Source organism: Poromitra crassiceps (assembly GCF_964638095.1).
Source record: "Poromitra crassiceps genome assembly, chromosome: 6".
NCBI lineage: Eukaryota > Metazoa > Chordata > Actinopteri > Beryciformes > Melamphaidae > Poromitra > Poromitra crassiceps.
In genome coordinates this window covers 47,112,482-47,128,708 of record NC_139627.1, presented here as the reverse complement: position 1 = coordinate 47,128,708, position 16,227 = coordinate 47,112,482, and the positions used below count along the sequence as shown (strand labels likewise).

General features: G+C 44.0%; 2 protein-coding genes across 2 annotated transcripts in view; both read left to right on the top strand.

Moving 5' to 3' along the window:
- The first annotated feature begins 500 nt into the window (after positions 1 to 500).
- Positions 501 to 12,207, top strand: LOC310778968 (interleukin-10 receptor subunit beta-like). Its single transcript, XM_083639441.1, has 7 exons — positions 501 to 621; positions 1,389 to 1,512; positions 4,416 to 4,588; positions 5,116 to 5,270; positions 10,016 to 10,166; positions 10,990 to 11,135; positions 11,520 to 12,207. Exons 1-7 carry the CDS (start codon positions 558 to 560, stop codon positions 11,688 to 11,690), a joined length of 984 nt encoding a protein of 327 aa, XP_083495567.1. The 5' UTR covers positions 501 to 557; the 3' UTR covers positions 11,691 to 12,207.
- A 596-nt stretch (positions 12,208 to 12,803) lies between these two features.
- LOC310778966 (interferon alpha/beta receptor 1b-like) overlaps positions 12,804 to 16,227 on the top strand; it is a 39,462-nt gene continuing 36,038 nt past the window's right edge. Inside the window, exon 1 of the mRNA XM_083639439.1 lies at positions 12,804 to 12,968. Coding sequence (XP_083495565.1) covers positions 12,917 to 12,968 — 52 coding nt within the window. The 5' untranslated portion in view covers positions 12,804 to 12,916. The remainder of the gene's footprint in view (positions 12,969 to 16,227) is intronic.

Sequence of the window (16,227 nt, the reverse complement as noted above, 5' to 3'; positions counted from 1 at the left end):
TTCTGTGGTGTTTTATGGCAGTTGGCATCCTTTATGTTGCATTAGCGCCTCCTGGATTTATCCATCCATGGTTTCCCTACATTAATTCTGTCCCTCTCTATACTCTCACTCCAGCTCACCCCCTCTCAGTGTGTCTGGGAGATCTGGCAAGTGATGTCACTCAACTGGAAGTGATGTCACGCAATTGCTCGACTGTGATGTCATCAGGCAGTTGTGATGTCATCAGTGAGCAATTTTCTTATTATGATTTGCATTGGAAACAAACGCAATGCTTTCTTTATTTCACTCTCTTTGAGAAAATCAGATGTCAAACCGCAGTATGATCAGATAAAATGACGGTGTGTTTTTTACAGTGTGGAACAACAACGGGCTGATTCCTTGAAGCACCACATGTTTCTGAACAAGCCCAGTTTCGTGTTCCCCGTCACAGACACACATGGTCACAGTCACAGCGCCCGCCCCTTCTCGACAAGGAAATACAGTTTGATAAATGACAGAAAGAACAGCGACAAGAGTGGAGGTGGACTTTACTCACTGCGACTGCTAGAGACTCTTGGATGAACATGCCAGCTGCCGTCTTCACTGTAATCCTGACGGTCTCAGCATTATGTGGATCCACAGGTAAATTCATATCTTAGTTCTACAGGTCGACGTTTCAGTTTGGTTAATCATTGATCCGAACTAGAGAGAGAGAGAGAGAGAGAGAGACAAGAAGAGCATGTGTTTGTGTTTGTGTGTGTGTGTGTGTGTGTGTGTGTGTGTGTGTGTGTGTGTGTGTGTGCGTGCGTGCGTGCGCATGCGTGTGTGCGTGCGTGCGTGTGTGTGTGCGTGTGTGTGTGTGTGTGTGTGTGTGTGTGTGTGTGTGTGTGTGTGTGTGTGTGTGTGTTCGTTCCGGAACTACAACAATGTTATGTTGTAACAGTTAATCACATCATTTCAAGTTAGCCTACTGTAGTTAAAAGTGTAGTGTGTGTTTGTCATTAATACCTCATTTTGATATGTAACTTACACTTATTGTGGCTGGAGTGACAATATGAAACTTTAAACATAGCCTATTGAGTCATCTGTTAAAAGTTGTCATGTTAAAAGTTGTCAGTGTTTTGAAATATGATTTGAATAGCAGTCATCAAGTTATAGACAAAAATCACCAGTCTTGGTTACTCCAGACAATAATAGTATGTCCGTAATGTAGAGGTAAATCAGATCAATACAATCCAGTCAGTGATCACCATAATGGCAACAAGCGTCAGTGTTTGTGTTTCATTTTCTAGAAAAGACCAAAAAGGTTCAAGTAGCTCTGATCATGTCTCTATGTCTGTCTGTTTATCTAGCTGAAATAATAGTAGCCTAAATGTAATGTCATATACTGTATGTACTTGTTGGTGCAGTGGTGTCAGGAGTTCTCCATGCGCCCAGAAACGTCAGGTTCTCCTCCAACAACATGGACCTGGTGCTGATCTGGGATCCGCCTGCAGACCCAGCCCATGGCCTGTCCTACAATGCTCAGTTCACGTGAGTCGACAACAACCTGATCACCAATCAGTTTTAGTTTTGGGAAACAGGAACTGGAAACAAACAGACAGTTGTTCTTTTGTCAAACTACTGTATGGTGCTACCGCTGATGTCTAGTCTAGATTATACCACAACGTGTCGATGGATCAGGCACAGCAGTATTAAAGTGTCTCAAAATACAACTACTTGGGCCTGATTTGGAGGAGTTTTGTACAGTTCTAACTAAATGAATAGACACAGCATGAGATAACATAAGGTAGAGGAGGGGCAATTTGGCCCAAACTCAAGAAAAAGCGAATTTGAGTTTTAGTTACAAAAGCATTTCTAACATCGCTCATTCTCTTCGAAGGAAAGGAAAGCTATTGGTTGCAAAAAAAAATAAAAAAATAGCTGGGAATCACCAGATGGCAGCATAGCTAGCAGGATAAACAGTAGGTCTATCTGCTACAGTACAGTAATCTCGCCCCACTATGTGGGCACAGTGAGAGAATGGATAATGAGTTAGTATTGTCATCATGGGTGTCACATCACTGTCCGCTCCCAACCCACAGGCTGTTAGGACCTGTCCAACAGCAGGGATCTTCCAGCTGTGGCTTCTGGGGAGGAAATCTTATATATTTGGTCTAAATAGTAGCTTGCTGGAGGTCCTGGATTTGGAAAAGTTTGGGAACCCCTGAGTTAGACAAGCAAGTACATGTAGCACAAACGTTGTCAACAGCGGCACTGATTTGTGGCAACATTTTCCCCAATGTGAGGAAAAGTCACTTGATTTGATGGTCGCTTTTGAGAAAATGAAAGTTTCTAAATCTGGCAAAAGTGTTCATGGAGACAGACATTATTTGTTGCTTAAAGGTACAGGACGGACAATGTCTTTATTTGTCACAATGCATGCACACACGTGCACGGCATTATACACACATGCTTAGAGGCGCCGTGAAATTTGTCCTCCGCATTTTTCCCATCCTGGCTCGTCCTCCCCTACGGTCAGGCCAGGAGCATCGGGCAACTGCAGTGAAGCGCCCGCCGACCAACTTCTTCCAACCGCCGCTTGTCAGACGACGATCTTCTGCATGTTTTTAGTGGGGGGTTATACAGTATATGGAGAAGGAAACCCCAGGGGAGCACGTGGAGAACATGCAAACTCCACACAGAAAGGCCCTTTCTCATGAGATAGCCCACCTGGGCACCAGGCACCGAAGGCATGGGGAGACATACCCCCAGTGCCAACAGCGTCCCAGGTGAGAATCGAACCCATGGCCTTCTCGCTGTGCTGTGAGGCGAGAGTGCGAGGTGAGAGCGCTACCACTGTGACACCGTGCCCCCAATTGCTTTGTCTCCAATTAAACCCCAGTGGGCGGAGCCAAAGAACTATAGAGACACTGCATGAAACGGCCACGCCCATAACAGGGGAAATCGCTCCGTTCACTCCCATAGACCAGCGTCATTTTCCTTGAATTGAACGTAGCTAAAAGCTGTTGTGTGGTGGGCAAATTGAACGTAGCTAAAAGCTGTTGTGTGGTGGGCCGCACAGACAACAAATGTAAAAAATCGCCAGTTATAGTTGTTTTGTACTCCTGAGCAAAACAAGGAAGCCATTGAGAATTGGCAAGAAGAAAAATGTGGATCTAGCTGTCAAGGAAGTAAGTTGGAGTGTTCATCTTCCGTATATACGATCTTTTTGTGCAACACGCAACCATGCACGCGACATAGGAGAACGCCAGGATTGGAGGGGGGGTTTCTGTTTTCCCCCGTTTTGGGCGTGGTTTCTGAATGGTGACGCGCTCCGCAGTGTCTCTATAGTTGCTCACAAGCAGTGAGTGACAAACTAACTAACTGTCAAAGTTGAATGACAAAGAAGGAACTAAAAATATACATGAAAATGATAAATAGCAATGACTCTTTTTTTCTTTCATCCATGACCATGGCATTCCTGTTTTTGGAAGATCAGCGCTAGCTAGCTTACCTAGATAACTATAAGCTAGTATGGCCAGAAAGCCCACCACCCCGCATTGCGTGTACAACTTCTGGAGAGCAGAGGATTTATAGAACGTGGGACAGGAACCCAGGAAATGTGACTGAAGTGTGAAGTTTCTGGTGACTGGTGGCACATGGACATTGTGAGAAACTTCCCCCTGTTCTGGGTAAGAGGAGCGACACGCCCATATCAGTGTCCTATGGCCCTTTGTTATGAACAAACACACGTGTTGCCTTGCCTTTATATTTCTGCATCTCCTGACCCACTTTATATTGCTGCATCTCCTGACCCACTTTGATCTGACGGCTGTCGCACGAAAACCTCATACTGTAACTCCCAATTGTGAGGTTCCTCTTGTACGGTCCTCCTCAAAGTGAAGGTTTTACGCAGCGAAACCCATTCACCTGAACAATCTTATCATTATCATTTAATGCGATTCAAACGGGGAGTGGCGACTGTGGATCGCCGTCTGTCCGTATTTCAGGTGATATGTCAGAAACATCACTGGTCTGATTTTGCTGAAACTTGGAGGGAGGACGTATCTTTGCCCTGTTTTCCAGCATTTACAAAATCACATTGAATTCATTAAAGGGCAGCGATTGCAATCCACTTTTCATGAAACGCTTAGGAGTTATTCATCTGACACGTTAGCATGTGGTTTTGTTAGCATGTGGTTTTTTCGGCTGTATAGTTCCAAATGTATCTTTATTGGGTCCAATTTGATTAGAAACCAATGGAGAGTGCTCAGAGATTAAACTTAACTTGGCTTGGTGGAAATCTCTCTGTCACACACTCGCATACATACGCATAGCGAGCATTAAGTCCACAGCAGCTTTTCCTCCTGTCATATCTCGTCATGGTGAACTCCCCTTCATCTGAAACCAACCAACACATTTGTATTAACCCTGCTCTGGTTCTCTGTCCGCAGCTCCTCGGTCAGCCAGTACAGAGAGGGCTGTCTGAACACCAGCGCCCTCAGATGTGACGTCTCCAGTCTCAACATCAACGTGTATGGGAAGTACACAGGCCGAGTGAGGGCAGAGCTGGGGGCAGAGAGCTCCATCTGGGTGGAGAGTCCCGAGATCGCCTTGGACCAAAACAGTGGGTGCAGGTTTTCATTCCAAAATATGACATATCTAGAGACCAGTGGTCCTCAACCTACTCAGGAGCCACATTGACAAAAAATACTTTTGGCAAGAGCCACAATACAAAAACATCCCTTTCCTCTCTGAAACCAGTTTGGTTCCGTTTGAGTCTCGCCAGCTCTCCACCTTTTGGAAAGTCTGTACTGGACCTGCTTTATTCTGTGATGTTGTTGCAAATTGGACCTTTTGAGATGCATTTTCCTGAACCCATGGACACGAAGAAAAACTCAAGTCTTTCCCTCTCTCCCTCCATCTCTCTGTCTCTCTTTCCCTCTCTCTCTCTTTATCTGTCTCTCTCTCTCTCTTTCCCTCTCTCCCTCCATCTCTCTGTCTCTCTCTCTTTCCCTCTCTCTCTCTCTGTCTCTCTTTCCCTCTCTCGGTATCTTTCTCTTTCCCTCTCTCTCTCTCGGTCTCTCTCTGTCTCTTTCCCTCTCTCCCTCCATCTCTCTGTCTCTGTCTCTCTCTCTCCCTCTCTCCCCACAGCCAACATCGGCCCGCCCAGCGTGTCTCTCATCTCCATTGGGGCGGATATTGAAGTGTGCATTACAGATCCAGCGTTCAAGATCTCTGAGCTGAGGCGGGCGTACAACTACGCCACCTACAACATCACCTACTGGAGGGAGGGCCAGCAGGAGAAGGTAGGCTGTCCCTCTCTCTCTATCTCTATCTCCCCACTCTTTCCTGTCGCTACCCCCCCCCCCCCCCAAAAAAAAACAGTAATCAAAACGTGTGTAAAAACAGCGGCAATATTAAAAGTTGAGATGATGTCCATGGTCGTCCATAGTTTCTACCTGCGTTGTTTTATGAAATCAGGATCTTTCAGTATCTTTCCGATATCAGCTCAAAACGGCGTGCTTGTTTTGCTTGTTTGGACTTGGAAGCCAAGCTAATTACTTGTCTTGAACATGTAGTTGTTTTCCCCCAGTGGAAAGCAGGCTATTGATACTGTAGCATTGTACCAGGGACCATGTTGGAAATAAGTGTTGGCACGTTTACTTGTATCTCCCTCGGATGTTGCTGTCTTTTATATCCATAATCAAATCAATCAATCAATACGTCTCTGATGGTGTGTGAGAGGGTGACTTAATTTCATTGTACTGTACGTGTTTTCAACCTGTGTGGGTTTGAGTTTGGAGTTGAGAAATCATCAGTGAAGTAGCAGAGAACAATGCATTACTGTACACTGTACTGTAGTTTGGTTCTGGATGCATTCATGTACACTAGTGCTGCACGATTAATCCAATCGCAATCACGATGTCAGCACGTGTAATTACATAACCGCAAAAGGGTGCGATTATTAAAAAAAAACACGTCTGTTTGTTTGTGTGTGCCTCGTCTAACGCAGCAGATAAACAAACACGCGTTTCTCTGCCATCCCACTGGACATCAACACTAGCGGGAGACTTCTCCCACTCCCGCAAATACAGTAATGTTGTGCATAACGTTAACATAAACATATAACATCTTACCTAGAGAGAGAGAGCAGCCATGAGATCGCTAACAGCTAACTAGGCTAAGTAACTAGCCGATCAGAAAAGCATGTAAACAGCCATGTGATTAGTGAGAAAGTCGGGAAAAGAAGGAGAGAGCTGCGGGTGCTTACAGTATGCAGAACTAGTGCGCGTTTAAGTGTTCAGCAGGTAATGAGCCGCTGTGATGATGAAGACTATAGCGAGATTAACCGGGCTGAAAGTAGTCGGGATGGAAAAACCTCGCTCCGAGTCTTCCAGCTATGGGCGGAACGCACCCACGACTTCCGCCCGGAACCAAAGTGCTGTACTCCAGGAAAATATTCTGCTCAATCCTTGCGTTCTGTTCAGAAAACATGGGCGACGCAAGTATCTAGCTACCCCAAAAGCTACAAAACAAACAAACAAACAAACAAACAAACAAACAACTCAAATCAAATAATGGCATCGCCGCCTGACACACAGGTCAAAACGGTAAAATGGGGGAACGAAAACACCATCGGACACAAAACGGAAGATCCGGAACGAGGGGCGGGTCTTCCTGCCTGTAGTAATACGTCACCAGGCTATGTCTCCTCTGAGAGAGCCTGGTGACGTGAGGTTAGGCTGAGAGCACAGAAAAAACACTCCAGTCAGTCAGCTTGCACACACGACGCCTTCAGTGTCTGCACGTAAAGTCTGCACGTACCCTCCTTTGAGAGAGCCCGGTGACACGATGTTAATGTAACCTCGTGTCACCAGGCTCTCTCTACCAAAGAAAAGAGTCACCTGAGTGTGGCGTTTAAGGCCATGTGGAATCTGTCGCTACAAAAGAAATAAACTGGGTGTGTATTACTCACTGTGTTACTGGACAGACATGTAACTAACTTTGCAGTCCGAGTCTTACACAGCCTATGTGCTGTAACACAGTGCTGCAGTTTCTATTTTTCTGTTGTGTTTCGTTTTTCTATGTTTGAGACAGGCCAACGTCTCAAACATAGACTGATATCACAGGATGTTGTGAAGAGTACATGGCTATATAATTTGCAAAGATTTTATAAAAAAAAAGAAAAGCTGTATTCTGATCATAAAATGTTTTATATTTTTTGAAAGATATTTTTATTTCAAATTGTTTTACTTATTTATTTTTAATATATTTTAATATATTTCATGTAGCCTATGTTAGTCTGATACCGTGAACCCGTGGTATTTTTTCTCCAAGGTTATTATCATACCGTCAAAAACTCATAAGCGGCACATTCCTAGATACCATTTGTTTATTATATCACAATCACGAATCACAATATTGTCCACAACAATCGCTAATCGCACCTTTTCCCCAAATCATGCAGCACTACATCTGTACACTGTAGTTTGGTTGTAGAGGTTTCTGTATGAGCAGTGTGAGCTCAGACTGAACGAGCTGCTCCAAGCCAAAACCCAAAGCTCATAAGTTTCTTATCATCCGTCTTCAGTGTTGGGCAAGTTACTTTCAAAATGTAATATACTACATATTACTAGTTACTTTCATTTGAAAGTAATACGTTCCTTTACAATATTACTTTCTGTGTAGAGTAACTCGTTACTTATTACACTACTTTTGCATTACTTTTACCAAAACATCATCAGCAGCAGAATGACATCGCCGCCCCGTAACCATCCCGAATTTTTTTTTAACCGCCTTGAAGTCAGTGTAAACAATCCAAAATTCTAAATGTTATTCTTTTCCTGTGTTATTGTCATCTGTAGTGGTTATTTGCATAAAAACACACAGTTTGATTAGGAAATGATTGTATCTTTTTTAAATATGTGCTTTGATTTAATAAAATGTAACTCAATTTGTAACTTGACTTACTTGACAAAGTAACTGGTATAATATTACTGAAATCCTATAAGTAATAAGTTATATTACTGAGTTACTGCTAAAAGTAATATATTACATGTAATATGTTACTTTTGTAATGAGTTACCCCCAACACTGTCCGTCTTGTGGTTGACGATAAGATTGTGGCTGTGATTATCTGTGACCAGCGTTCTGTTTTCATTCAAGAAATAACTCAGATTTTCCTGTCAGTGTTTTTATATGGAGGGGAGGGGGAGTAACGGAATACATGTATTCAGAATACATTATTTAAAGTACAAAATATGATTAGCTGTATTACATTACAGTTACAGTTTAAATTGGCGATATTCTGAATACAGTTACTCTGTCTTTAAAAATAGATTACTTTAAAGGATTAGTTACTTTGTTTGTTTGTTTTGTTGTATTTGCTCTCAAATTCATGAATCACACATTTCCCATAAACAGATAAAAAAAAAAGTGCAACAATTTGTGCGTGCGCACTAGTGCACCTGCTGCCACACACCACGAGAGAATGACACTGAATACGTTTACATGCACACAATATTCCACTATTATTCGGAAAATAACAATATTCTGAATTTGATAAGGGTCATGTAAACAGCATATTCCAGGTGCATTTTCCGAATTTGCCCTTTTTCAGAATTTAGCATTTTCCGATTTAAGACATGTGGGTTATTCCACTATTATTCAGGTTTTAGGAGGATTCTTTGATCATGTATACAGCGCATTCAGAATATGCGTCTCAATCAGGGTTTTTACCGCAGTTTGTGACGCATGTTGCATGTTTGTGGTCAACTGATGTGTGCTAGAAAGCGCTAAGAGGCGATATAATCATATAATCCGTCATCTCTGGCATGTAAAAAGAAAAGCCGACATTTCTGATCGGGAGGAGATGAGAAACATCGATTTAAAGAGAGAGATATTTAAAGAGAGAATATAGTGCCCACGGAAGTCCACAATGCTTGCGAGCCTGCGAGGTAATAACGTAGGCTACTAGCCTACTTTTTATGAAAGACTTAGATGTGCAAATATCACAACGTTACATACGTTACTTAACTTAAGTAATTAATGGAATATGTTACAAATTACATTTTAGGGCATGTGTGCAGTAATCTGTGGTGGAATGCATTTTAAAAGTAACCCTTTATATTGGTTGTTTCCTGGTATCCATTCATATAAATATCTCTCTCTCTATCTCTCTCTTTCTCTCTCTCTCTCTCTCTCCCTCTCTCTCTCTATATATATATATATATATATATATATACACGGTATATATACACACACTCACACACACACACACACACACACACACACACACACACACACACACACACACACACACACACACACACACATATATATATCCACCTTATTTCTAGCGGCCATGATGCTTATGCGTTTTTCTTCCGGTGTGATCCTCCCAGCCTTGTTGCTGACAGCTTGACACCCGTCTGGGCGAACGGAGCAAATCACTAATCAGGTCCAGCTTGGCAGAAATCTCGTTGATAAATATCCCTTTAAGAGCTCAGTGCGCAGCCTACTGTGGCTAATGTTAGCGGCTAGCTAGCTATGTTACATGGCAGTAAAACGCCACTAAATGACCAAATTGATTTAACTTTTAACCATTTCGAGTAACACTGTTTCCATACGGACCCCCAGCGTTGGTTAGTTGTTTATAACGTGACTATATTTATAACTTTTATAACGTACTCCAGTTTCCGGTTTATAATTCGGGTCTGCAGCCAGAGTATAACAAAGGAAATGGCAAGCTGCAACAATAAGTCACGTTAAACCGGAACTTGTGCCCACAATTATTTGTACAGTGGGGCATTAAAAAATAAGGTGGATATATATATATATATATATATATCTATGGTCATTTAAATAAATAAATACTTGGGGTTCTATAATTCAACATTTTGATCCAAATGAATAGCCTCTGTCCTTAACGTTAGCCTACCCCTTAACCAACATAAGTATAACCTAATTGTGTATGAATGGCATGAATGGCAACGCAACACAAGCAGTGGGGCTCTGCCGTAACCGTTGCTCTGCCCCTCGTTTCCCACAGGCCGTCAGCAAGGGCAACATCCAGCAGAACCGCGTGGTGATGAACGAGCTGCAGCCCTGGACCAAGTACTGCTTCCAGGTCCAGATCCACACAGAGAAGAACCTCCGGCCCAGCCAACCCAGCAGCATCACCTGTGGGAGCACCGCTAGCAGTAAGACTCTTAGGAAACTATGTCCTGTGTACATGTAAAATAGTCCCAGAATCCAACGCTCACTTGCCCTGTTTGACCAGCCAGCAATGATTCTATCTGCCAATCATGATAGAAAGTGGCAGATATCTGAATAGCGTGGTGAACGTGGTATTGCTGTTGCTGCTGTGCAAGCGGCTGGCAACTGCGCATGTGTCGGACGAAGCATGGTGCTAGTCTACGGCTCTCCCCAGATCAGAGGGTGGAACAGCGCCCGGGGCAGCAGGGGGAAATTGGCCTAGTACAATTGGGGGGAAATCTCAAAAAAGAGAGGGGAAAAAACCCCCTAGTGGCACAAAGTCAACGTTAAAGTGTGACCAACGGGTGCACGGAGACCGATCTATAGTCCCTCCCTTTGATGAGGGAGGGACAATAAATATATTAAATACAATGTTTCTATTGCTGGCATCCGATGAAGTTCAAGGTTTTGAGTTGATCATGCATGTTCTCTCTATAAATAATATTCCCACTTCCTAGTTATAATTAAGATTGGAGGCTGACATAGACCCAGTGGGCAGCTTGTATTCACAGTCAATCTGATATGAACATGGCATTAGAATACAATAAGACCTTGAAATGAAGTAGAGTCGATAAACTCACCAGGCAAATCCAAACTTCACCAGCAGCATCCTGCCTCACTCACAAACTTTCAAAGATGCTGTAGCACGCCCAAATCCCCCAAAAGTAAATTGTTGCTCAATTGTAAAACTGTATTATTTTCCTTTGCAAGTAAAGTGGATTTTACTGTTTAACTTATTATGTAATAACTGTTCTCACCCTGCTGCAGAAGAAGAAGCTCCATGGGTAGCGGCCGTGGTGACATTTGTTGTCATGGCGATGGTGGTGACTGTGGTAGTGGTTGCCGTGGTGCAGCGCAAAAAGATCGTCCACTTCCTCTGTCCCAACGAATCCCTGCCCCAGCACATCAAGGAGGTGTGTGTGTGTGTGTGTGTGTGTGTGTGTGTGTGTGTGTGTGCGCGTGCGCGTGCGTGCGTGCGTGCATGCGTGCATGTATGTCTGTGTGTGTGTGTAGCCTGGGTAAACCCAGCCCCCACGTGACCTGCTCTCAGACCCTGCTCACAGTCACTACGTAGTGACTGTGAGCAGGGTCTGAGAGCAGGTCACGTGGGGGCTGGGTTTACCCAGGCTAGTGTGTGTGTGCTTGTACATAGTGGCTAATATGTCCAAATTTGCCCATACTTTCGGTTGATTTTCCTCTGAAATCTATAGAGGCAGTAAGGAATCCATTGTCTTTATTGGCCAACAGTAGGAAGTAAGACAACAACACTGATAGGCCGTTTCTCCCCCACCCCACAGTACCTGCTGGAGCCTCCCTCCTCCTCCATCTACATGGCCATGCCGCCGGAGGAGGTCTACCACCAGGTCAGGATCATCACAGACGGCAGGACTGTGGAGGAGGAGCGCCCTCCGGAGGCCGGAGGGAGCGACTGCAGCAAACCAGCTGAGATCACAGAGGGAGAAACTTAAAAAGACAAAAACCAGAAAGGGGCAACGGTGCAATGGTCAAACAGAGGAAGATAGAAGCCAAGGCGAGGACAGAACAGAGAGAGAGAGGAGCTGAAGTGGACAGAAGAGGAAGACGAGGAAGTTTAGCTTCGTCTTTCGCTTTGCAGGGACTCACAAGGTGAAGTGCAGTCAACAAATGCACACGGTCGTACTTTTCAGGAACTTGAAAGAGTGAAAGTGAATGACCAGGCTACGCTTGGCTGGCTGTGCTAAAGTTTTACTGTGACACATGAGACATCAGTCCACAGTTTTAAGATGAAGAGACCCCAAACCTTCTCATCTCAGGGTGTCAAATTCCCATGAGCCTGAAGACTCAGAGGAAGAACAGACTTGATGTTGTTGATGTTGTTTGTTTGCTGTTGAGTCTTGTGTTGCTTGCTCCGTAGTTAGGGAGTACGGCACTTCCCACACTAAAAACACCTGCAGCCACGGTACTACTGTAAGACAAACATTATTACACTCAATGACAGTCATAGGACTAAATGTTGTACTTGATGGAACGTAAATAAACTAATATTTCGATTAGTTATTAGTTATTTCAGTGGTTCACAATGTGGGTCCATGAGGGGTTCCGGGTTATGGTTGTGTGCGTGTGTGTGTGTGTGTGTGTGTGTGTGTGTGTGTGTGTGTGTGTGTGTGTGTGTGTGTGTGTGTGTGTGTGTGTGTGTGTGTGTGTGTGTGTGTGTGTGTGTGTGTGTGTGTGTGTGTGTGTGTGTGTGTGTAGTGCTATGTTGTCTAATTGTGTGATTTAATATTCCTCTCTCTATTTTTTTATTTTTTTGCATCATAGGGCTAAGTCTGATCAATCACTTCCATTTTCCAAATCTTAAAAATAATAATATATGAAATGTCCTCAATGTTTTTGAAAAACTGCTATATTAATTATCGCCCTATTTGTATTTATTAGTGTTTACTGTTTGCATTGCTACTACATTCGGCGACTCCCCTCCCCCCCGGAATGGCGTAATGTGTCGCTTTTATTTTGACAGCCGTAACCGGAAATCAATGTTTTTATTCTACCGGTCTAGAATTATTTGTTACATCCATGGTTTTGACATGGCGGGGAGAAGCTGAGCTGAGCTGAGCTGAGCCGATCCGAGCCGAGCCTGGCTAGAGCGATGAACATATGAAAAACTGACAGTCGATAGTGTTGTGTTATTCACTTATTACCTCGGTAAACATCGACCATGTTTGCTGCTGTCTACCTTTGCGCTCTCTGCTGCCTCCAAACCAGCGCTGGTGAGTAAAATGCTGCTAGCATGCTAACGTTGGCAGGTTGATATTATAACGTTACTCTCGCAAGAAGAGTGTGTTTGTCGGTCTGGTCTCGATGGGTCCGACTCTGAATGTGGCTGTACCGTTAACGTTCAAACCAACGACACAGGCCTAGTTAGTACGTTAGCTGTTCTACCAGTGTGCCAGAGTTATCTCACTGGCGCAAGAAAATATCTTTGTCGTGTCTGTCTGTTGAAGTCAAGCATCGCCCTGCCTGCATATTAAGTGCATTCGCCATGTAATAGCAACATAACTGATTCAAAGATACGGGTCTTGGGTGAGGCGACTGGACATTTTGACTTCAAAACCCCAAATGTGGTGTTTGGACATATCTAAGATGATCCAGCAGTAGATCTTGCCAATATTACTGTGTAGACCAAATGCCTACAGCTGCAAACAACCTTTTTATGACCAGCTTATAAACATATTGTACCCACTTAAAACAATAAAAGCATGTCCTTCCATACAACCTGTTGTACTGTAATATTGCCCATTATGCACTTGCAAAATGATAACACCTGCATACCACCAGCCAAATGTTTGCTATACGTATTTTGAAAATTGTCACACAAAATTGACACCAGCCATCACTGAGAGTCCTATATTTCTAGAAGTGGGTGGTTTAAAGTGCTGGTGAATCTTTGTCTTTACAGTTAGTTTCCTGTCTTGTGTGCACCAGCCCTGTCTTCATGGTGACATTTCCAACACCGTTTTCTTTGCCTTGCACCATGGGAGCTGATGTTACCATATCATTTGGACGGTGTTAGCTTACTTGCTGCTGCAATACTATGCAAGGCAGCAGCATCAGTGTTTTTCTCAAATGCAGGGGGGCCTGAAGTTAGTCTGGAGAAATGTATCCATATCATTGAATTGAGGTAATACAAGCCTTTCCCAATCCATTCCAATATGGCAGACGGTGTATATAGGGTGGAGATTAGTAGCTGGCACAAAGAGTATGAAGATGTGTTGTGGAAAACAACAAAATGGGGGCATCTATTTCTTATCTTGTCTCATTTCCTCTATTCGTCTCCATGTGACCTGGCCTTGACCTGATGTAACCTCGTATCTATCTCTCTCCCCCTCTCTCTCTCTGTGTGTGTGTGTGTGTGTGTGTGTGTGTGTGTGTGTGTGTGTGTGTGTGTGTGTGTGTGTGTGTGTGTGTGTGTGTGTGTGTGTGTGTGTGTGTGTGTGTGTGTGTGTGTGTGTGTGTGCGCACCCACTCGTTCAGTCTCAGTGGACTCCCGAGGCTTTGGTCGACAAGGTTGCATGGTATTTTCGTCTCTTAACTCAAATGAGTTTTCTGCCTCTGCTCTGTCTCAGCTACAACACAGTACAACACAATTCAAATCACACATATTTACTCCACTCTGAATCTAAACCCCACTGACCGCTATTTCTCCAGCCTCCTGTACTGTATGCCCTCTGCGATCGGGGAGAGCAAAATCACTCCCCCGGGGGTAAAGGTTTGCTGTTGTGAAGAAACGCTAAGAGGAGTCTGGCATCAGCACACACTTCACTGCACTCTGAAGCTAAACCAGCTCTGTGTGTGTGTGTGTGTGTGTGTGTGTGTGTGTGTGTGTGTGTGTGTGTGTGTGTGTGTGTGTGTGTGTGTGTGTGTGTGTGTGTGTGTGTGTGTGTGTGTGTGTTGGTTGGGGGGGTGGGTAATGATGATCTCTGCAGAGGCGATCTAGTCTCTTGGACCACACAGCAGGGCTTCCTGTTCACGTCTCATATCTGATTATTTTGGATGAGTGTTTATATCCATGCTAGGGTCTGAGTGACACACATCCGAGAAAAGACACTTGTGTGCAGAAGAACAATAGCAAAAATCCTACATGCATTTTTATGCCTACGCCTCTCTCACTTGTTGTTTCCAACACGTTTTGTACCGTTACAGTACGAGTTTATCTGCCTTTTTAACACATTCACTGCCAGCCGTTTTTTTTTTACTGTAGGTAGCTTCTGCCAGAGGGTTTTTTCGAGGATTCTGGCTCATTTTACAAGAGCCAAGGATTATTTTCTGCTTGGACTTTGTGAACACAAAGTTCACAAAAGTACTAATAGAATGTGTGCTTTCTCTGTCTAAAAGAGTTAGTTTGTAGAGTTAGTAGTTATGTAGATATTAGCCGTTGAGTACAGCATGGTTTCAGCGTCTGAGACTGAAAGCTGAGATAATCGCAGTTTTGTGAAATTCAATCAAACAGGCAGAACAGTCACTTAAACCATTTATTTTTGGCATCAGTGAGAGATCAGACATCTAAACAATATAGTTCTGAACGCCCTCTCCTTCAAACGCCTCCCTCCGTGGGCGTGTCTGGTGGCTTTCAGCAGCGTTTGTCACAAGCGAGTTTCTACTGCCTGTCTGAGCAGTGAGCAGCCTCCCTCCCTGGCGGCCCCCTCGTCGGCGAGTGTGGATGGGGCTCACTCGTTTCTTGGGTTTGAGAGCTTTGATGAAGCTTTGTGCGATTCTAGGCTTTATGCTGCGTGTTTCAAAGTGTGTTTTCCACCCAGTCTATTTTTGGAACCCCCCACCGTTGTGCGCCCGTGTGCACCAGCGTGAAAGCGTTTTAGCCTACAGTATGAGAATGAGGCTCGTTCGTTTCTGGGTTTTTGGTTGAGCTCAGCTGGAATGAAGCTGCGTGCGATTCTGCGCTTTCTGCTGGTGTTTCAAAGTGTGTTTCACCCATAATCTATTATGCAAATTTGCAATCCCCCACCGCCAGCTCCCAGCGCGATAATGCGCGAAAGCGAAAGCGTTTTCGCCAATCCATTTTACAGTATGAGAATGGTTTCCTCGCGCGTTCCCCTGCAGTTTTGGCTCGGCTTTTTCTAGTCTGGAGAGCACTGTCGCCACTTAGTGGGTCGGTGGAATGGGTTGTACACATTCGGTGGCTCCAATATTTTTATAGGAGACGTGGGGGGCGTTGATCCACGTCCCACTGTCAAATTTTTTTTTTTTTTTTTTTTTGACGACTCAACTCGTCATTGGCAGTGAACGTGTTAAGTTCTGACTGAACTGAGACTGAACTATTCCTTGCCGTTGTTGAGTGTTCGACCGACAGAAATTAAACTGATCAGGATACTTTAGTCATCTATCAAGTACATATATTTGGTATATACTATATACCCAATATTGGTTGCAGCTTCAGAAAAAAGATTTAAAGGGACAGTTCACCCAAAAATGAAAGTTCTGTCATCATCATATACAGTACATTCTACACAC